Here is a 23,040-nt window from a genome sequence, read left to right as displayed (position 1 = left end):
TGAAAGAATGGACGATATGCCAAAGGAGATTTAAAGTTCGAGGTCTTTCGAATATCAAGTTTGTCGATGTCCTGATATTTATACGTTTAGTAATGGAGAGACCAGATGTTACGGTGCTGACAGATGTGAGTTTTGAATACGTTCGAAATACTGGCGACGAGACTGAAATTACACCGTGAATCTAAACAACGCCCGCGAGATTGAATTTCTAATTGAACTTGAAGTTCGCTAGAAAAGCACTACGGTAGTTGCGTCCGTTAATTACCTAACCCCTTTCCATCCGATTCTTTGTTATCTCTCTTCTCTCTCCTCCCTCTCTCTATCTCTTTCTCTCTCTCTCTTTATCGTTTTCAAACCACAGATTTGATTCGTTTCAATTTCCCTTGATTTCAGTATCGAACGAAAATTGATTTGAACCGAAGGAGAAGTTTCGGACGATACAAAGGATCAAAAAAGAGAAAGAAGAAAAAAAGGAAGGCGAAAGAACGGAGTGACTTCTCTGAGATATCTTTCAAAGAAGAACACTGGAACAACGTTTCGGAAAAATTGCAAAATTGAAAATAGGAATACGAGTATACGAAGACGTGACGATGATGGTAGTGTGGTCGAAAGAGGAGGAGAAGAACGAGAAGAAGAAGAAGAAGAAGAAGAGTATGAACGTGTTCGCAACTCAACGAAAAGTAGTCGGTGATTTTCACGAGAAAAATTTCACATTGAAGTAGCGTTGGTACGCTTTGCTAAGCTCCATGACTTATTTCCCTCTTTCTCTCTCTTTCTTTCTTTTTTCTTCCTCTTCTTCTTTCTTTTTTCTTTTTCTCCTGAGCGAGCGTACTTACGTATTACTAATATGAAAAGGGAAAATTTCAACGAATCGCGATAGATCAGATCTTCCAATATTCCTTGTCAGCTTTAGCACGAACTCGGTCAGGCATAGATACATACGCGAAACGATTTGTGCTGTGTGAAACGATGTTACGTCATTTTCTTTTGGCAATAAATAATCCATTTCTATATGGTAAAGGTTCCCGTACGATATTCGAGACGAACGGCTGATACGAGATTATCCATTTTTCCCTATCCAACGACTTGAACATTTTCATCGCTTTTGGAACAAGATTATATAGGGAACGGACGCCAAATGTGTGTGCCTTGATCGTATCCGTTTAAAGGAGTCAGCTGTAATTTGAAATCGATATATGTAGGATAACTTGCGTATTTTATATTTTTATCGTCGAATATACGGGAAAACGAGAATGGGATTGTATGGTGGCGGGGGGTTAGGGGTTGGGTGGAGAAAAAAATGACGTGAGATTTGAGAAGTGAAAAGCATTCGAACGGACGGAGAAATCTAAGTAGATAGCTAGAGACGAAAGAGGTAAAAGGGAGCCGATGTTCATTTATATTCGAGATTCGTTCTTTCTCAAAGGAGATTCGAAAAAGGTCGACGGGTGTTCCCAATGGACGCGTCTTTTCTTCTCATCGTTGGACGAATGGTACTTTTTGTTTTTCTTTCCCTTTCTCATTTGTCTCTTTTTCTCTTTCTCTCTCTCTCTCTCTTTTTCTCTGCGAATGTCAGGTAAAAGAGAGAAGCTAAATATCTCGTTGAGAAGGAATATTCGCGTTGACAAGAGAACCACGGATATCTGACAAAAATTTTTCGTAGATTTCTGACTCTTGCAGGTGATGTGCATGCGATCGCACGATGCATCCTGCTTTGTCCGGATCATGCGTCTTTGTGAGAAGGACGAGTTAAATGCTCGCGGGCTAAACCGTCCTTGCTTTAGATATGTACAGGTAGATATATGTATGTTACAACGAGGACGAAGACGACAAGAACGAACAAATTTCGAGATAAGAGATGCGAGCGTGCGACTGACGTCCTTTGATCTTACAAAATCCACGTGTAAGGTAGCTTCGCTTCGTTGAAACCGAGATCTTTTGTAGTGGTCGTTGATGAAAAACGATCGAAAGTATTCTTCTTTTTCTTTTCTTTCTTTTTTTTTTTTTTTCGTTGGGAGCTTTACGATATTAAAATAGAAATAACGTAGAGTATCTATTGCAGATTAATACGTTCAGTGTAACACGTTACGCGTAAATGAGTAGATATATATTTATAAACATATATACGAAGAGATAACATTTTAGGAATAAAATAATGTAAACGGGAATGAGAAATTTTAATCGGAATATTTCTTCGTGATTTATATTTTCAATCGAAAATTAAATAAAATTGATGATTGACGTCCAGAATAAATAATTAGAGGGAATATTCATGTAACGACAAATATTTTAATCGATTTATCAATCTTCGAATTACTCATCGAGTTACGTCGTCGTTGTACCCACGTTTTATCGTTCGATTAAAATCGTCTTATTAGAGGATTGATCAACGAGCGATTATAATTACAAGTTACATCCGAGATAATTCTTATCATACGATCTATAAGCGAGAGAGAAAGAGAAAAGACGTCGTTATATCTTCTTATCTTTATTTCATGAAACGCGTTACGTTCTTATCACGAATTATTTATCGATAGTCTATATTTTCAAGTAACAACATTGTCGTCGTCGAATAAATTTCATTTTTATGCAAATTAAAAATTCACGGTCGCATTGCGTCGATCCTTCTATGCGTACCACTGGATATCGTTAAAAAATTTGTTGATTTTTTTCTCCCGACGTCCTCATATATTTTATTTTTCAAAATAACTTCCTCGCGGGATATCAATGCGTATCGGGAGCGAAACGGGGGACGACATGGAATATTTTATTTAACGATTCGTCGGCACACCAGTGTGAATTAAATTTGTTCGACGATATCTCTTTTCCGGAAACGGGACAATGACGCCACGTTATGCGTTCGCTTTCGCGAGTTTTGCTGTTTTCTCTCTCTCTCTCTCTTTTTCTTTGATACATCGAACGCATGCGAAAACGAGAATGAAAAATGTGTGGAACGTTGGTCTATTGTCGGCTTGTTTCGGCATGTGCAATCTGCCGCATTTCACTTTCTCTCTGTTTCTCTCTTTCTCTCTCTTACTCTCTTTCTCTCCTCTCTCATTTGTTCGAAAGCGTTAGCGGTTAAAACGATGTCTCGCGTCGGACGCAGCTGCTCGCAAACGTTGTCGAAAAATCGCTTGGTGTTCATTCGACGAATAGCGTCGATACATGTTCGCTCCTCCTACTCGTTTCTGGAAACGAGCACGAAAATGCGATGATAATAGACTTCGAATAATCGATCGCGTAATAACGAAGCCAAGAAATAAGTTAGCGCTTTTGATAACGAGTAAATATCGATCGGTTTATCGATATTCATACGAAAACTAATTTTTTTTCTGTGCCTTCGACGTTTCGTTTTCATTTTTTTTTTACCTCCGAGTTTCGTTTGGCTTCGAAAAAAAATTTAAATAAAAAGAGAGAGAGAGAGAGAGAGAGGAAAAAGTCTTCCCATTTTTAACGATGACGTATCGGTGATATATTCGAGAGCGATAAGGGAAAAGTAATTACGTTGCTCTCTATCTATCCTTTTCTTTCCCTCCTTTTACGGACTTGGAATAAATTATATCGAGTTCGATCGTTACCCCATGACAAATAGTTTAATAATGATAATAATATAGAAATCTTTCTCACACCATAGGCAAAGATTAAACTAACTTCCGACAGAAAAACATCATTATTTTCTGGAACGAACGAGATATCAGTTTATATACGCGTTTTTATACACATCTGGAGTTAATGATGATAAACGATGAATCGAGAGAAGATGAAGAGGAGAATGCGCGAATACTACACAGAATATTTTTCGATGATACGTCCACATGTTCGTACGATGTTATTTTATTTTATTGCAGGTACATTATCATTTACCTGTCTATTTGCCTTATCATATATATATATATATATATATATATATATATATATATGATAAATCCGTGATATGGAAAATTATTGTATATTAATGAAATATAGCAAGTTCGTTGTCACGCATGTCTACATAATTATTATAGCACTCCTTTATTATTTGATTCGTTTAACGCCTGACTGTCATATTCTCGCTAAAACAAATTATGAGCCGAATAATATCCGATGCAAACCTTCGATAATGCATCAAACTCGGCTGATTCGATGGAAATCCAAAAGGATGAAACGCGTTATTGTTATAATCGCTTTTGGACTTGATAAAAATGTTATCATTCGCCCGAGAACGTTGTTAAATTAAATTTGAGATCGTAAAGTTATGTTTCACTCGTTATTATGATGATACTCGTTGAAGAATCAAATCATAGGTATGTAAGTACGTAAATAAAAAATAACCATGAAAGAGACTGAATATGATTTACATGCTCCAATAATAATCGGCGAAACAGATGCATGCGAGCTTAATAATGGAGCATTGTTTTCCGGCACGATGAGCCACATATATGACGTTATCAGTTTGAAAATATTTCTTTCATAAATCGGCGAGCTAAAATGTAATTTAGGGACGAAACCGCCCGTACCATTTATATGAATTTTCATGAAACCCGTTCGCGACCCAGAAGTCCCGGACGTCGAGATAGAATATGCAGCAAACTTCTCTCTCATCTCTTTTCTCTCTTTCTTCCTCTCTCATTCTACCGTTCTTCCTCTCTGGAGAATTGCATTGAAAAGATTCTTTCTGCGAACGCACGCGAGCCAATATCGAGCTCTATTTATCGCTTTATACAAGTACGATCCCTGCTACTAGTTCGTAGAAATATCGAAAATATGTAAAAACGAAAAATGAAAGTATGCTCTCGTTTGTCTTTAACTTCAATTATCTCGGACGAAAGAACTCTTTTGTTAAATCTCCTAGGACCTTATTTAAAATGTCATTTGAAGAGTTTCGAGAAAATTTATCGTCGAAGTTTCGAAGAAGCTTTCGAAGAGGACCGATTTTGTGCTCGTTCGTCGATGTAATAATATATAGTTACACATGATGCCAAAGTACTACGTGTAGACGTAAGGGATCATACAATATGAATGCTTCGATTTAACACGTGAGTAGCCTACATGAAGTGTTGACCAAACTGTTAAGAATTGACCCATGGGACTGGCAAGGTACTATTAGATATATAACTAGGTTCCCTTTACCTGTTCGAACAGATATGTACTTCGAAGAGTAGTTTTGCCGCAAGAGACCTTATCAATTGGCGTTAAGACGTTGGGAATCGAGTAGTTAAGATAGGGAATAATTTATGTCGTGTTTCCGAAATGTACTACGGAAGCATCCAAGTTCAAAGTATCTTACTTGATAATAGTTCTAGGAAAGAAAAAGAGAAAGAGAGAGGGACAGAGAGAGAGAGAGAGAGAGAGAGAGAGAGAGAGAGAGAGAGAGAGAGAATGAGTGAAGGATCGATCGTACCTAAAGCAAACTTAACGCCAGTCCAGGCTTGTCGTACGTAGTTGATTAGCCTCCTATAGAGAGGCCTAGGTGGTCTCTTGGTGGAAGTTCCTTCTTCCTCGTCTCCGGTGCCCTCTGAATCCAAGGTTCCCGGTGATGGTCCGACACCAGTTAAGGTGCCAGCTTGATTCCTCTCTCCTAAAATGTTCACGACCTCCCGTAGTCCGGGCCCGACGCCCTGCAGTCCTTGAGGATAGTTTGCGGGGGCGACGCCGGAACCAAGTAGGTTCGCGCCGCCCCCGCGACCTCTCCCGCGTCCTCGAGTTCCACGGCCCCAGGCGGCTCCGCTGCCTTCGATGATTAACATATCCAATCAATTAACAGATTCACATATTTTTCTTACTATATCTCTTTTTATCGAAGATAACTATTTTTCTATTATTTTTATAATTCTCTGATTGTCCTGTTTAATTATATACATACGTGTATACGTTCGAAGAAAACGTTAAACATCTTTTGACGTCAACTTTTGACGTCAACGATTTGTTTTCGTTAATTACATTTAATATCAAGGGGGATTCTAAAGGGTTAAGATTATCATTATTTTTTTTTGTTTATATTTACTATTTCCTATTTGGTTCATCGAAATAATAATTTCGAAATCTTGCGTTCGTTCTTTGGTTTTTTTACAATCATATGTAATTTCTTTTGAAATTTTGTACACTTCGTTTGGAAATTTCTTTTTAATTGTTACATAGATATAAGGATTGATTTAATCGTTAATTCATTCGGATAAAAATATATTATAATGTTTAATAGCTTACTCGATTTTATTTACCTTGTCGTTTCTTGTAGGAGGGTAGACCCACGACCGGGCCGCAACCCCCCGCGCTCCCCGCAACAGAGGAGCTGATGGTGGCAAGGCAGGGGGCACCCCGGCCGCCACCCCCACGACGTTCCAATTCACGGCTCCTGCAACCACCCCCGCCCCCGCCACCACCGCCACCCCCGGCGGACAACACCACGACGGACCCAGGAGGACGTTTCCACCCTCTTTTTCGCGCGGTGCCCCTTCTTCGGGAGGAGGGGCGCCGCTAATTTCTGTCTTTGGAGTCGCACGCTTGTCTTTCCTACCCTTCCGAATCGAACGACAAAAATACAACGTTCTAATCAATAGAGCTGATTTTACTTTGTATTTCTTTTTACTTTTACTACTTTGCAATAAATTTTAATTATTATTTCGTTATTGGTATGTGTTTATAGATGAGTGATTATAATATTGATCTATCAGTAAGCCAGATATATATTTTTTTTCTTTTTTTTTTTATCTATATCGATGTGATGCAAAATAATAAAAATTAATTCTTTGCTTTTACATTGACAGACATTTTGACGATAGAAAGAAATTTTCTTCATAATAATTGTTCGTTAATGACTGTGATTTTATCTTATACTGTTGATGATGAAGATTGTTGTACATGAATTCTCGTATATCGAATCTAATGACCAATGTTTCTGGAATATAGGCAATGAACGCATTTAGAACGTATTATTAAATGTGGTTGACATGGGTTTCTTGTGCAAAGAGAATAATGGACAACGAATATTCTCTTAAAAGCAAGCACAATACGAAGGAATTAAATATCATTAACTTTTATTTTTATGTTTTTATTCTATTTTATAATTCTCAATGTACTTTGCTTTTACGTAAATGACTTTTTTTATACTGTATCTTTCTATGCATTTTTCGTAACGATAGCGAATGGACCTTCCGGTCACATGCACTTTCGAATTTCGTAGAAAATCCTTTGGGGATTTGCGTCTCCGCCTCTCTATTCTACGCTAAAAACTTCTCATCGATTCGAATAGATCGATAAACATCTATTGTTTCCGTTTCGAACCTCGATTTTTTTCATGATCGTACGGATTTAAATAAAAAGCATTGAAATGAAATTTAAAGATAGAAAAAAGGAACTTACCCTTTTTTTGTTTAAACTCGTTGCGAACTCCCTTCAAGAACAAATCATTCGAATCGATCGTCAAAATAATTTTCCGCCGAGAAAAATATTCGGAAATTCACGTGTTACTTCTACGACGAAATTGGCTTCATCGAGAGGACGATTTAGTTTGGGCGTTTCTATTTGTTGATATATGCACGCAACGTGTCGAACTTTTCCATTCAAGATATAAGGCGATACGGTCTCGTGGAGGTGAACATTTCTACTCGTTCATTATGTTTCGTTCGTATCTGAAATAGAAAACGCAGTGTTAATTTTGAGGTAAGTTTACGTAGAAAACTTGGCTAGCTCACAAAGTTTTTGAACCGTTTCATTTATTTCTTCTCTTTTTTCTTTTTTTTTTTTGGAAAAGGTTAAAATGTTAGAGCACGAAGGAGGAAGAGAAACTCGCAAGTAACTTTTACCTTAACTACAGATTACTCTCTTCATTATATATAATTCTCGAACGTAATTCCCCCAGTCCCGGTAGGTACCAAAAGATTAGAGAGAGAAAATAAAAAGAAAGAAAAAAAAAAGAAAAAAAAAATATCTTCGAAGGGTCGTGTTTATCAAGCACTTTTACTTTCCAACGTCTGCTCGTAACAGTAAGAAAAAGTTTGAAGGGAGCGAATAAATAACAGGGAGAGAGTAAAGCCACGAGAGATGTAATGAGGAAGATATTATCTTTTATGCTTTTATTAGAAAATCCTTTTTAACTGGATAATCGTCGAGATGTAGATACGTAGGTATATATTTAATGTTGTAATAAAAAAGAAACAAAAAAAAAAAAGAAAAATCAATAGGTAAAGCGAATCGACGTGAACGTTGAATAATTCTCTCTCTCTCTCTCTCTCTCTCTCTCTCTCTCTCTGTCTATCTCTCTTATTGCATATCTTTCTCCCTGTTCTTGTTGTGTTCGTACCAACAAGTATTATAACGCACGCACTTAGAACACGCATTAACTATGGTAGACTCGAAATGGGCAGGAACAATCGGCCAGCTAATCAAGGACTACAAGCGTGTCCCAGTGCGGCGAGCGTGTCACGAAGGCTTAACCAAGCGACCGCATAGCCCCAAGGACTAACAGGAAGTCCGAGAGTTCGAGGTGTACCATGGTGACTCTCCTTTGTCCTTAGAGACAACGATAAAGCATCGTTTACTGTTATCTCATAGTTAGGTCGATCGTCTTTCAAACGTACATAAGTCGCAAGTTGGAATTTTTTCAATATATACATTCATAGATATCAACATTGTAAAAGATGTAAATAAGACGATCAAGAAAAGAAAAAAAAAGAAAAAAGAAAAAAAGAAAAAAAGAGAAGAAAAATAAAGGAGAAAAAATAAATTATATTTTATATTATATAGATATACGTATGTACGTTAAATAAGTATAATCTGTGGCGAAGTCATCGAGCCAAAATGAAGATCGTGGAAGAGAGATTCGTCGTGCTCGACGGCGTTGAAATTTTCAAGAGTCACAGAGACGGATACTCATTTACCGTGACCGACGTCGTTTCGTTATTATTTCTACTCTTATCTGGACATCGCGAAAAGTACCACAAATAATTCATTACTTTTGAATGGTACCAACGTATATTAACCTTAGTTGGTTTCTTTTAATAACAAACGTATACGTGCATCTTAATTCGATCATTTTTACGTTTATATAAATAATCATTTAATCGTCCAATCATTTGCTTTAATTAAAAACAACATGAAATGGCAAATCAAAACTAAGTTATTAACGATTTGTGTTGGACGACTATGTGTACGTACGATGATTGATTATTATATGATATTGTCTGCGATATAAGTCGACGTTGTCGGAAATGCAATATCGGAGTTATTACGAAGTTTTCTCTCTTTCTCTTTTTCGCTCTCTCCTTTTTTCTTCGAATAAGTTTTCGAAGAAAAAGAGTAGCAACTTCAGAATTTCGATTCTTCGAAGTGGAAGCAGGTGGACTCGGGACAGATAATGAATGTTTCATCGAGAATTGAGTCGATCTTGTCAAACTTCTTGAAGGTTATTAACGGAAACGTTAAATTAACGAAAAATTGAGAGACTTAAGTGGAACAAGGGTGGAAACTAGCAGGATCCGTATTTATTTCAAAAAAGATAGTAGTTAAAGAGAATGGTCATATGTATGTATGTACAAACGGTGACCAAGATCGAAAGTAAAATCAGCGGCTTAAGTTTGGAATCGAGCCAGTCGGTGTTGTACGTGACTAAATTCTCTAATCCATTCCTTTATTCTTTTTCTCTCTCTCTTGAGGTTCGTCGAAAAAGGGGTTACATGAGATCGTTTCGTGAGAATTTTACGTTTCTTTTCTTAAAAGGACTTATCCACTTATAATACTTCGAATCATAAGAATGTATACTCTTTAAATTATATGGCCACAGTTATGTGCTCTTTCTCGTCGCGTGACTCGCCCATCTTATTTACTTGAAAATCCAACTTCTTCGGAAATTGAGAAAAGAAAATTCGTCTTCTTCTTTTCCTCCTCCTTCTTTTTCTTTTTCATCGAACTCCATTTATGTACCTTTCCTATCGTAGAAAATTCTTATCTTCCTTCTCGTTCGACCGCAAGAAGGTCCAGTTTCCAAATTGTTTCGAAAGGAAACAGGACGATGACCGATAGAAAAAGAGAATGAAAAAAGTGAAAGGATAATATCGGTGACTGCTTTTCGTGTAACTCTTTCTCTCTCTTCCTTTCTCTTTTTTTTCTTTCGCACGAACGATCATTCGATGGTATGCTGGTCCTACTTTAAGGGTAATAGGGGCAGAAACAGAGAGAGAAAGAGGGAGAGAGAGAGAGAGAGACCATCTTCAAACGGTAGAATGTTCATCCCTGGGTGCTATCGGTTTCCACCCTCCTCCATCTCGATTGCTCGACCGTCTCGATGGGTCACTTTTCTCTCCCTTGAAATCTTCCCTTTTTGCTTTTCGACGCTACTCGACGCGCGCCATTCTCAATTTCCACGATGAAGTGAAGAGAGAAAGAAAACGTTTGAGAAGGAGAGGAAATACCGGCTCTTCGTAATTCGATAAGATCTAGAGAGAAGATAGCTAGAGCTAAAGAGAGAGAGAGAGAGAGAGAGAGAGAGAAAGAGGAATCCTTCCTGAAGTAAAAAAAAAAAGTCAAAATCTCTTTTCTTTTGAATTGTTGATTAGACACTAGAAGGATTTAATATTAAGCGTAAGTCGACGTTAGACGAATGATTTATGTGAATTGGAATGAACTCCGAACTCTCGTCCTTTTTCCGGAGGTCGAGTAGAAAGAGGACAAGTCGCGTCAGGTCCAACAAATCTTAAAGCAAAGCGTGTGGCAGCTCGACATACATGTATATAAACATATACTAACATATGTTCCGAGGAAAGGACTACATAGACTTTGTTCCAAAGTGCGGACCTATAATTTTCGAAACGGTGAGCGACATCGACCTCGAGGAACACGAAGATACCACTTCCACGGCTATGTACATCAGCAAGCAACCAATGCAAAGTACACTTTCGGCTTCCCGTCGTGCGATTTACGTGGCAAAGACGTCAAACCCGAGTGGTGCACGTTAATCTCGTTATACAGGTACTAGGTATATCGTGTACAACATTCTGTCGTATGCGCCAAACCGAGTCGCGGCTGCCGATTTGGACGGCATAAATTAAAGCAACCTCGAAGACGCGCGCACATATACTATGTACATTGAACGACGACGACCGGTCGAACGGCATATACCACTTTACTTAGGTATACATATGTACCTTATGTATATGTACAATATATGTATTTTGTGTTCGAGCGACGTGAAAATCCTACCAATGATTTTCCTACAATTCGATACAACGATAGCATTCGCTTAAGAAAATCCTTGGTAAACGAGCAACCTTTGTGTTGTTTTTCTCTTCCTCCTCTTCTTCTTCTCCTCTTTCTCTTCTTCCTCTTCTTTTTTTTCTTATTTTCTATCTTCCCTTTCCTGTTTTGTTTTCTAGACTACCTACATCTACCAACCACATCGTAGATTTTACCTTTCCGCGTTCTTCTTTAGTTTTCTCTACTTATATAAAAACTCCAGCTGAGTAACTTTGTATGCTTAACCGGGTTATCGCGTTCTTTGTTTTTTATTACGATTGTTCCAGGTTTTCACGTTTTTCGTTTCGTTTCTAGATACTAAGACGAGTCCCTACGTCGGAGACCGAGCAAATACGATTGTTCTTGCCTGGGAAGGAGAAACGACTTAAGACCGCTCGAACTTCCAATCGGATTGGACGACGTTGAGAGATCGGATTGGTACTTTGAAATGCTTGCAAATGGCTCTATTGTTGGTTTCGTCTTCTCCCTGACCACTACTATTCTATTGTACTAAAATAGCAGTATTGTACTACCAAAGATTCGATCTCTAATGGAAGTAATACTAATGAAATAATTTACTAAAATCACTCAAGTCTCTCGAAGAAGATTACCAAGATTTCGTAATTGCAAAGTATCTTTTTTCTTTTTCTCTTTTCTATTCTTATTTATGTAGTATCTATATTGTTTTAATAAAAGCTAATTAACGAGTTACTTCGACGACTAATTATTTCATTCCAATTCCTATTCCTATCCAATAGATATTACTTGTTCACCTAGTTTTCGTACGATAATTGAATGGCAAGATAATTACATCGAGCACGGTTTTAAAAATACAAGCCGCAGTATCGATCATTCTCGCTTGTTAAGTCGTATTTGATTTAAAAAGCACACTCCAGCTCTTCCTCCCCTCTCTATTTTTAAAACTTAAAGAGATTTCTCTCTCTCTCTCTCTCTCTTTCTCGTTTCTTTTTAACCATCGTATAATACTACGTTTATACTTTGAAAAAGGAAAAGAGAAAAATATACACACGCGCACATATATACATACACGACAAGCAAGGTATTCGTAGGAGAAGAATGTTTTTAAAAATTTGTGTTTCTTCACAGGTAAAGCGAAAACTTGTGAAAAAGAAAAGACGAGTTTGGCCGCATGTTTCTTATTTTACTGTTCATAAATCGTCGATGTTAACTCCGAGGAGACTGCGAAGGGGTAACACTACGTGAAAATTTAAGCACCCTTGCTTGTTTACACGAACTTTGCGTGTGGACTTTTCTCGGACGGTGACGCTTCGTTATTCGTTGTTGGAATATACGAAGGTGAAAGAAACAAGAAAAAGATAAAATATATATATATATATATATATATATATCTCTATATACATCTATATACATAGAGAGAAATATTCCTAAGAGTGTGTTGAGGAAGATATTTCGCCTAACTACAGTACGTGTTTATAGTGTACGAACGCCGTAGGGGATGACTCCAGAATTTAGGTGCCACCTGCATAATTAATTCATAGTTTCTCGGCCGGATCATTAAGGCGAATCGTTAACGGCTTTAGCCGAGGCTTCCTAAGCTGCTGCTATCACTGCCTATCATCAGCAGTACCACATTTTTTGCATCCTCATATCTTTTATCCAGATGACCCCGATTAACTCGACTCGCTTTGCCAAACTTAGGGATCGACTTGAATGAACATTTAAACGCCCGTTTTACCCCCGTAAAAATATTCTTCATTTCCACATGCATGTTCTTTTTATATCTTTCTACGTAAACGAACATTTCGTTTCGTTCGATCGAACATTTTTCGAGTCGGCCGACGTTGAAAAGAGTACAAGAAAGCGTGAATTCTGTCGAAAGAGATAGATCGCAAACGGGCTTGAAAATATTTCGACTAGTCGTTGGTTCCCATCGATTACGGGAAATCGAAGCTACTGGAGGATAGCGAAAAGTTTTCACGAAAGTAGAGGGGTGGAGATGAGAGGAGGAGGAGCAGGAAGTGGAGGAAGAGGAAAAGGGAAAAAAAACCCCATCCAATTCGCGTTAATGCACGAATTGTAACATCTCTGGTTGGATTTACCGGTCATATCGATCTCGTCCTTCGATATTTCTTTTATATTCTACGAAAGGTCCGATAAGCGTATTTTTTTTCTTCTTCCTTTGTTGCTTTTAGGATGTCAACGATAAATCCAAATGGTATTCAAGAACGGGAGGAAATTGCTTTAATCGAATTAGATATGACTCGTAAAATGAAACGAGCAATCGTTTCTTCGAAGATGAAATCGAAATCGAAATCGAAATCGAAATCGAAATCGAAATCAAAGAATATATATAATCAGCTATATATATTTTTAAAATCGAACTTATTCGTTTTATTCGACACGTTTATACGATTTGTTAGAATGATATTATACTTTAATTCTATTATCAAAATCTAATCGTTCTTGGGAGCGATGCAACAGGAAACTTTCGAGTCTATTTTCCATCTCCTAGCTCTGCCTTTTTTTAGAAATAAAAAAGAGATGAAGTTGTGTTGACTCAGGGAAAAAAGAGAAAGGAAGAAATAGAGAGAGAGAGAGAGAAAGAGTATTTTCTTATAGAGAAAAAGAGAAAATGAAGAATAGAGAAATTAAATGAACCAAGAAAAAAGAAGAAAAAGAAAAGTGAAAAAAAAATAATGCTCCAAGGAGAAAAGTCAGCCGCAGCTGCCATCCTTTTTACTTACGTGTGAAAATAAAAGATACCTATTTCTCTCTCTCTCTCTCTCTCTCTCTCTTTCTCTCTACCTCCTTCTTTCCCTTCTTCCTTTCTCTCTCTTTCTCTCTCTTCTTTCTCTATTACCTACTTACTTTTTTTATACACCTTTTTCCTCATTTATCGACTACAATTATTTTCGTTAAGAATATCATCGAAAGAAATGCAAGCTTATTACTATTATCTATGACGATCTCTCTCTCTCTCTCTCTCTCTCTCTCTCTCTCGCTCTCTCTCTCTCTCTCTCTCTCTCTCTCTCTCTCTTTCATATTTACCAGAACAAGATCGCAATTACTCTCGCGAGGACTTCTTTTTCTTGATTTCTTCGTGCGAATGTTCCTCAAGCGGATGGTAATGAGAAGAAGAGAAGCAGTGGAAGAGTAGACCATAAAAGTGAAGTACTTCAGCGATGCGCGCAATGAGTCCTCGTCTTTTCTGCCTTCGTCAGCAATAATACACGTCTTAACGAGTACACTTTCAACTCGTTGCTAATGATATCACATTGCGTCTTATTTTCATACCGCTCTTCAATTCGGCCAATTTCTTCTGATACGGTTAATTAGATAATTAAATAAGAATATATTTGGAAAATAAGATCCTTATAGAAGAAATCGACGTATAAAGCTCGTCGATCGTAGAAGCTTGTTCATGGCGAACGTGACGCAGAATACTGAGACAGGATTTAAAGCTGTGTTATCGATGCGAACCTTTGTGTTAACATCCTCTGTGTTTCTTCATAGTGTATACATATGTATGTACACACGCATGTGTACATTCATACGCATGACCGATCAAGGTCTCAAAAGAAAAACAGTTTATATCACGTATCACGTATATTTGACTTTTTTTTCATTCGAAATTAGATAATACAGTAATATTTGTAAATACTTATATATTCTATTAGATGGAAGTCTCTGGAGTCCTATTTTCTTTTTTTCTTCAATCAGTTTTTCCCATCGTTTTAATTACTTTTTCTAGCAGATCAAACGAATGCTTCAAACTTTTGTTTGTGGAGTATATATATATATATGTGTGTATATATTTTTATAGATACATATATACAGACAGAAGGAGAGCGAGAGAGAGGGAACGAGAAAGAGAATGATTCGAATAAAAAAGAATGCATTCGAACATTCAATGCTCATGCCTATAACGTCATTGGTATTTGACGCATCGTTAAATCCCGTCCCGTTTCCCTATAATTCGATATAAGCCGGTTCACCATCATTACGTCGCTGAACCATTAAGGTCATCGCCGCCGATTATTCTCCTGGTCATTGCAATTTCGATTCTCTCTCGTATCGATCTCCTCTCGAGCAGGAAATAGGGTCATTCGATTACCTTCTCATCAGGCTCGATGCTTTTCGGTCAACCTCATCGTCAAGTAAATGACAAGGAATATATACCTAGTTATGCGTATCACGATATCTTCGAAAAATAATAAATCTTTCTTCTCGAATTCGTAAAAAATCATACACGTTAAATATTTCTTTACATTTCTTTTTTGCATCATTTAATTTGCGCCTCGAAAAAAATTTTTCAATCACTCGATAGATCTTATTTAATGTATATATATATATATATATATATATATATATATATATCTTTTTCTATTCTTCAGATATTTTTTATGCTTAGCTAGACTTTCCTAGATAGTAAAAAAAAAAAAAAAAAAAAGAAATAAATAAAAGAAAGAAATAAGAGCTTGAAAAAACGAGTGCAGCAGAAAAAGAGATGCTTCCGAGTTGGTAAAATTGAACGAACGATCACTCTCTCTTTCTCTTCTTCTTTCTCTTTCTTTCTGTGGATGATGAATAGCATCGCGGATTAGAATTAACGTTGCAAGAAAAAAAAAAACTTCCAATGCCACTTCCATGGAATTGGAAAAATACTGACGATAAATTCGTCAAGCGTAGACATCCGATGTAGATTATTGGCATAACTATAACGTGCATTTGTCTGACATATCCGACATTTAGACGTCAATGTCGAATAAAATGATAATAATCGTTTTAATCGATATTTCCACATTATCAGATCATCGTCGGTAACTTCCTTTTTTCTTATTCTCTTCTCTTTTCCTTTTTTTCTTTTTCTTTTTTCTTTTCTAAATAAAATCCTGCCGTTCTCGAGTAGCACGCTTGCTTTTCCACTTATCGTAGTCATTAAGGAGGAAGATTCTTTGGGAAAAGGGAGGAGGGTATGTCAGTGAATAATAATGAACTTTCATGCCCCTAGTAGAGAAATTACGCACAAAAGAGCTACGAGATGAACAATGAACGTTGCTAAAGAGACTCTGACAGCTTGATAATAGATTCATTTCTCTTTTCCTTCCTTCTTCCTCTCACCCTCTCTCTATTTATCGATCTATCTATCTATCTATCTATCTATCTACTTTTTCTTTCTTCTCTTTTTCTTTCTTTTCCTGTTATCGACAAAAGAGAAAATCTTTGGCACTTGCTTTGGTAGGCTTAAGCGAGACATTCCGTGACGGCAACAGGTAGAATGGGTGCATTACTTGCGTAACAACGCCCATTAACGAGTACGTACGACTAACGCCGGATTGGTTCTAGCTATCGGTTTAAATTGCATCGCGCTCGCGGCAGCCTGTGGAATCTCTGCCAGAAAGCTAACATGAAATTGCCAATGTTAGAAGGTAATAAAGATCGTCGTAAACGTTAAGATCGATGGATCCTTATTATTATCCTCGAAACGATTTGATTCTTTTTCCGACGTCTCGTAATGACGATTTCAAAAATTATTCCAAAATTTTCTTGTACTCGTTTTTTTTTTGTCTTTCTTTATAATAAAATCATTAAAAGTTTTTCGATCGATAGATATCGGAAAACGATAATAACTGCAAAAGCGGATTATTTTGATAATTCCCCAACCTCTCTCCCTTCATCCCCCTTTCTCTTCCGCCAAAAAAATTAATGATAACGACGATTTCCGTTCCGTTTATTTAATATCTCGATCGTTCGAGCTCTATTTGTTTACGTTTTCAATTTATTCGCGAGTTATTGCATATTTACGCGTCGCTAAAAACGCGTCGCTCGATCATGTAGGATAAAATTATCGAGAGGGGAAAAAATAAAAACGATTTTTATTCTTCTAAACCGGAGACAAAATTAAAACGTTAATAGAGTTTTTCGTGCTATGAGAAATCGAAACGAGACCGCGTAAATATCTACGTGGACGTTCGTTCGAGTATGTTCATTATATAGAGGGAAAAAATTTCTTCGTCATTCGCATCCCTTGATTATGAAAAGGTATTTCTTTCTTTTTTCTTTTCTTTCTTCCTTTATTTCTTTTTCCTTTTTTTTTTCTTCCGTTTCCACCATCACTGACGATGACTATGACGACGACGAGGAGGACGAACTCTCTCGCGTTTTAATAGTTTCCTCCTTTTCCATTTTTTCTTCTTTCTTTTTTCCCTCTTCTCATTCATTTATTGATTTTGACATCGGAAAGAAGGAGTGAGTACGCGTGCACGTTTAAAAATTACAGCAATGCGCCAAAATTCTGATTGACCATGTCAAAATGACTGAGAGTACATACATATATATCTACATGTATTTATTTAAAGCTATTTATTATCTGTTTTTTCATTCTTTTCTATTTTTATTTCATTTTATTTAGTTTCAAAAGGATAAAATAAAACGATATTAATGTCTTCCTCGTGTTTGACTTATATTTTATTTATATAATTAAAAAAATTTTAATATTTTTATACGATACGAGAAAGGATATAAATAATTTCAACACCATTGGTTTAGAGCTACGAGGTAAGAATGTTCGATGGAATACGCTACAGTAAGATGATGCGGTTTCCGTGGAAATTAGATCACGTATTCACGTCGTTTCTTGATTCTAAAGGATGGCGAGAAATAGGAGCAGAGGAGGTAGAGGGTTAGAGAGGGAGATCTGTATTTTCTTCAAAGATGAAGATCGTAAACTTCTTCCATCTCTCTGTATATGGTAACAACATTTTCCGTCTCGTGTTCTTTCCGTATACGAGATTCAACGTATTTTAACGTAATAGATATTGTCCCTCTCCCTCCTTCCCTCCTTCCACTTCTATTTCTGCTTTTAAGATTAATTAAAAACACTACGCGGCCGGATGATATCGCGTTAATAGTTCCATGAGTTTAACGAAGAACGACTAGAGAATATTTGCCAGGAGGTGTCCTAAATTAATTTTAATTAAGCTTCTAACTGTATTTGTAAACAACGACACGTAATAACGAAGCGAATTTGATGTATCTCAATGTGCGAAACGATCGATACTAGCGATATCAATGTGTTATTTCCTTCTGTTATATTATACATATTTTGCAATACCTTATTTAAAATTTTTTTAATCCGTGTCACAGATTTTTTTTTATCAAGAATTGTTTTTTTTCTTTATCTATACGCGTTTTTTTAGAAGAAAAAAAAATTAGATATAGTGTTTCATAACGTCATTGTATTAAGTTGTCAATTGACGTAAAACGAAGTTAATTGGTCGACCGGTATTCGATATCAATCGATTTTCTTTCCCTCAAAGAATAATTATTCAATTATCCAACAGCTCGTATTTCAATGTAACAAAGTGTACGTTTATTATCATGTAATAAGAAATATCTCGTGATAAGTTCCTTGCTATTTAGATCGGAATCAGATTTTTCTACGAGTACACTGACACTTGGCAAAGAACGAATGTATTTAGGTCAAATCGATTGGCAATACGCCAATTGATAGTTGAACTATCGGCTCCTTTTGTTGACGCGCCGACGATTCTGATTTCCCTTTCGTAAATGCTATGATTCTAATATGCCGTTTGTAATATCTTATCGTCCAGGCCGTTGGAATTGAAAATTTTCAAGCGTATGCTTTAAAGAGCATATCTTTATAGTGATGTGCCATCGAAATTTACATAAGTGGCTATGTGCATTTCCATTTATTTTTTCTCTCGATGAATTTATTAAACTTCGTAATAAGAGAACAAGGAAGAAAGAAAGAAAGAAAAAAATATATTAACCTGTAAGTTTTCATAGCGAACATATTCTGTACTTTGTTAGTTTTTATTCCCATTTCCTTCCTTTCGTTTCATTTTACAGAGGGTGGAATGATGAAGATATTTCTTTTGAATAAAAAAAGACGCTATTAATATAAAAAAGAAAGAAAAAATATATACATTTAAAACTCGTAGTTTTTTTTTTTTTCAGGGGAAATGTAATTGGATTTTTTTCTCTTCTGATACATCGACTTGCGAATTTTTACTTTACAACACAACGTTCCCAGTGAAAACTTACAATCACTACTTTTACTTTAAAATCAGGCTCGCGAAGACGCGTACCCTTTTCCTTTTTCAGAAGTGATACAAGACATAGAAAGGGGAAAGGCTTGCTCTGACACGAAGCAAATAGTTTCTTAGTTTAACGCGAACTCCACGAAACACGTTCGCGGTCCAACGAAGAACTTCCTTTAAAGCGAACGTTCTATCGATTTTAACATGCTCATGAGCCTTCGAACGTGCTTTAACGATTTCTCCAGTTCCACTTGAACGCACACACTCTTCCTCTCTCTATATATTTATACAAATTTACATACGAACGTACTTAGGTGTACATTATAGCCAGATGAACGAGTACTTTTCATATATGATCTTGGAAGGGAACTTCGAAAGATATTTAATGTTTAAGTAATATTCATATTCATTGATTAAAGTTATAATAGACACGCCTGTTTCTTGTCAAATTTAAAGGAAGAAAATAATATTTGAAATATCTACTTGATTTATCAACGACACGAATATTATTTTAATACATTAACATCGTGAAAATGATGTAACACTTTATATATCGATAGCTCATTATTTTTTAAAGAATATTCAATCACCACGATAATCTTTCTTTTAAGAAATTCGAAGGAACGAACTTATGGCCAGCTAACACGTTTATATATTTCACTGCAGTTCGGATAATGCATTTTCTACGTCAAGATGCTTTCGATCATGGCGGATGAAATGGCAGAAGGGTATCGACGTTTTCCGCAAGCTTTTTCTTGAAAACCTTCTATCAACGTGACCATCTGATCAAGATGAATGATAACTTTATATTTTATCGTATTATAAAATACGTTAGATTCGATTCTAACAACGTTATCAACGATCGAAATAATCAGCGTATCATTTATTTGATGCGTTTCAATCTATTTATAAAATACACGTCTTCTATTTCTTCGTTTTATAACTTCTTGATCGAAGAAAATCATATAAAAATCGATTATCAATAATTTTTTGGAATTAAATTATTTTGTACGATCAGATTAGATCTACGAAAATGATAATCTTAGAACTCTACATTTTTTATGTTCCATCAATATCGTAAATTCTATCCTTTATGTATTTCTCTCCAAACTTGCAATATTTCTTTCTCTCTTTCTTGAGTAGATACTATTCTTGGAAATGCTTCTATTTTTCTGTAAATATTGGAAATGCTTATAGTCTCTTATGCGTTTGAAAAGATTGCATGGTTGGCCTAGTCGTCGATGTCGTCGTCGTTGTCATCATTGTCGTTGTTGCTATAACATTTTAGTGTTTTGAATTTTTATGTTGTTTTGGAATAGGTCGATAGCGACGAGTATATGACGTCAATGAAAGTGATAAATAAATATTTTATTTGAAGGTAAGATTTGTTCATAATTTTTCTTTTTCTTTCATTATCTCTCTCTCTCTCTCTCTCTCTCTCTCTCTCTCTCTCTCTCTCTCTCTCTCTCTCTCTCTCTGTCTCTGTCTCTCTTTCTCTCTTTCTTTTTCTCTCTCATAAACACACATATATGTTTTGTTTTATTTCCACGAGAATATCTCTTTATTTACTTTTCGTAAAATGTACTCAGTTGGAAAAAACAATATATATATATATATATGATTACTTTTATTAAAAATATATATTTTATTTTATATACGTTTATTTTATTTTCGTCCTATTTATACGCAGGCAACACTCGATACAAAATTAGATTTAATTCTAGCAAATATCGTATGAAAGAAGGATCGTTGAATTATTCTCAGCTTGTCGGTTCTCTGACATCGTTCGAATGTCTGGCATACTAAAGGACATTCCTTCGATATGATGCAACGAAAGAGATGAATTCTCAAGATGTTAATATGATGCATGGAACACATAAAGTCTAACGTTTCTAATTCGTATCTTGTGATGCGTGAAACAGTGAGACTGAAAAGATATAGGAATATTTCTATTCAGTTTCGTTTATGTAATTCGAGAACAAGCGAAATATACGCGTTACACATATAGTATAACGCGAGAATATGACTTTTCATCTAGATGAATATATTTAAATATCTTTTTTTTTCCGATACTATATGTATGGAAATGTGCTAGATAGTATATACAGAAGAATGCGAAAGATGATGCGAGATATTAAAATCATTTCTAGCAGCGTTATAAAAGCGCGTTAAATACATACATATGTACGGATTTTTATACGAATCTCTTTTCTTATTTCGCTAAAGTAATATTCGTCGTTTCTCAAGAGATTGAATCAAGACGAAGAAAGAAGTATATTTGGATGAAAAATAAGAGATAGGTATATGAATGTATGTATGTATGTAGCATGTATGTACACATATACACATATCCATATATATATATATATATGTGTGTGTGTACGTATGTCTTCAATATAAAAGTAAATAGGGAAATAGAACAAGAACGTTGAGTCCGGATCAATCGACAATTCTTTCACTTTGACGACGTACACTATCTACTTCAATGAATTTTCTTTGACCGATCGATTGATCGATCGATCCTCTTGGTTAAATTCGTAGCGCATCACGTTTTATGTCTCATCTATCTCTCATCGTTCGTATAAAAATTTCTTTTCGAGATATCGACCGATATAAAATTTTCAAAAGAAACTTCAGAGATTTATTCGTGGACGAGAGGAAGTTTAAAATCCTCGTTTCCTTCGTTTCCATCCGTCGTTGGAAGAAAAAGCTATTTTTCTCTTTTTATATCTTCCTTTTTCTTTCTCTTTTCGTTTTTTTTCCTCCTTTTTCCTTTTTTCATTCTCCAACGAGCATCAACAGGAACAATAAAAAATATCATATAAAAGGATAAGAGAAATAGATGGATGGTAAAATAGAAATGTTTTTTCAAAACAAAAACGTTTTCTTATTTTTATTCACTTATGAACAGCGACTCGCTCGTTGACATGGGATACGAGATAAAAAGATAAATAGATAGATAGATAGAGTGAGAGAGAGAGAGAGAGAGAGAGAGAGAGAGAGAGAGAGGGAGAGGGAGAGACAGAGAGAGAGAAAGAGAAATAAAAAAAAGGAGAGAAAAAAAGATATAATAGTCGACGCTTATTTCCGTGACATTTCACTCTAGCTGAATCCGAATCTCTTACCTGACAATTCGATTCGTCTTTGAAGGCCATCTCAAAGGGTCATTCTATCGTGAGACAGAAAAATGGCTTCGATTTGATGGAGAGAATACGATGCGAGTGTCGCGTACGATAGTTCGAGTTGGCACCGTGGAAAAGATGAAAAAGTTCTTCGGAAGGAAATCGACGAACGTTATGGCGGATATTCGAAGCAAATAGACAATTTAAGTTTTAAGAAAAGTTGGATCCTCGCCTTCTTCTAAATGGCCGATCATTCATTGATCTTTTCTACTGCGAGAGATCCGCTCGCTTTATAAAGAAGAAATGAAATTTCTTTATTTTCTCTTTTTATTTTCTATTCTCTATTCATTTATTTTGTTCTTTTTTTTTTGTCGAATAGACGATAAAATCAACAATAACAACAACAACCACAATAAAAACAATAATTATGCTAGTAGCGATTTAATCCAAGCGTAATTTCATAGGATAGCGGACACGTTGAACCGATATTATTCGAGATAAATCGAACGGTTTGGTACGAGACAGATAATTCAGCTTCCGTTCGAGGATTCAACACGGACGAAACAGTTCTCATTGTTATAGTCGGATTATGCTCTGACCAACTCTCGAATTGTCACTCGTAACCGATGCGATAGAAATTGTTTCTCTTTTTTTTTCCAGATCAAATA

The 23,040-nt window shown here is 36.0% G+C and overlaps 1 protein-coding gene across 1 annotated transcript in view; it reads right to left on the bottom strand.

The window, feature by feature from the left end:
• LOC122629399 (Kv channel-interacting protein 4-like) overlaps nucleotides 1-22,405 on the bottom strand; it is a 43,556-nt gene extending 21,151 nt beyond the window's left edge. The window contains exons 1-3 of the mRNA XM_043812783.1: nucleotides 22,376-22,405; nucleotides 6,198-6,453; nucleotides 5,381-5,710 (exon numbers count right to left, since the gene is read on the bottom strand). Of these exons, the coding sequence (XP_043668718.1) occupies nucleotides 5,381-5,710; nucleotides 6,198-6,453; nucleotides 22,376-22,405 (616 nt within the window). The remainder of the gene's footprint in view (nucleotides 1-5,380; nucleotides 5,711-6,197; nucleotides 6,454-22,375) is intronic.
• Between the last annotated feature and the right edge of the window lie 635 nt (nucleotides 22,406-23,040).

This window comes from Vespula pensylvanica, chromosome 5 (assembly GCF_014466175.1).
Source record: "Vespula pensylvanica isolate Volc-1 chromosome 5, ASM1446617v1, whole genome shotgun sequence".
Classification (NCBI taxonomy): Eukaryota; Metazoa; Arthropoda; class Insecta; order Hymenoptera; family Vespidae; genus Vespula; species Vespula pensylvanica.
The sequence above is the reverse complement of the archived record's forward strand: the minus strand, read 5'-3'. Positions and strand labels throughout refer to the sequence as shown.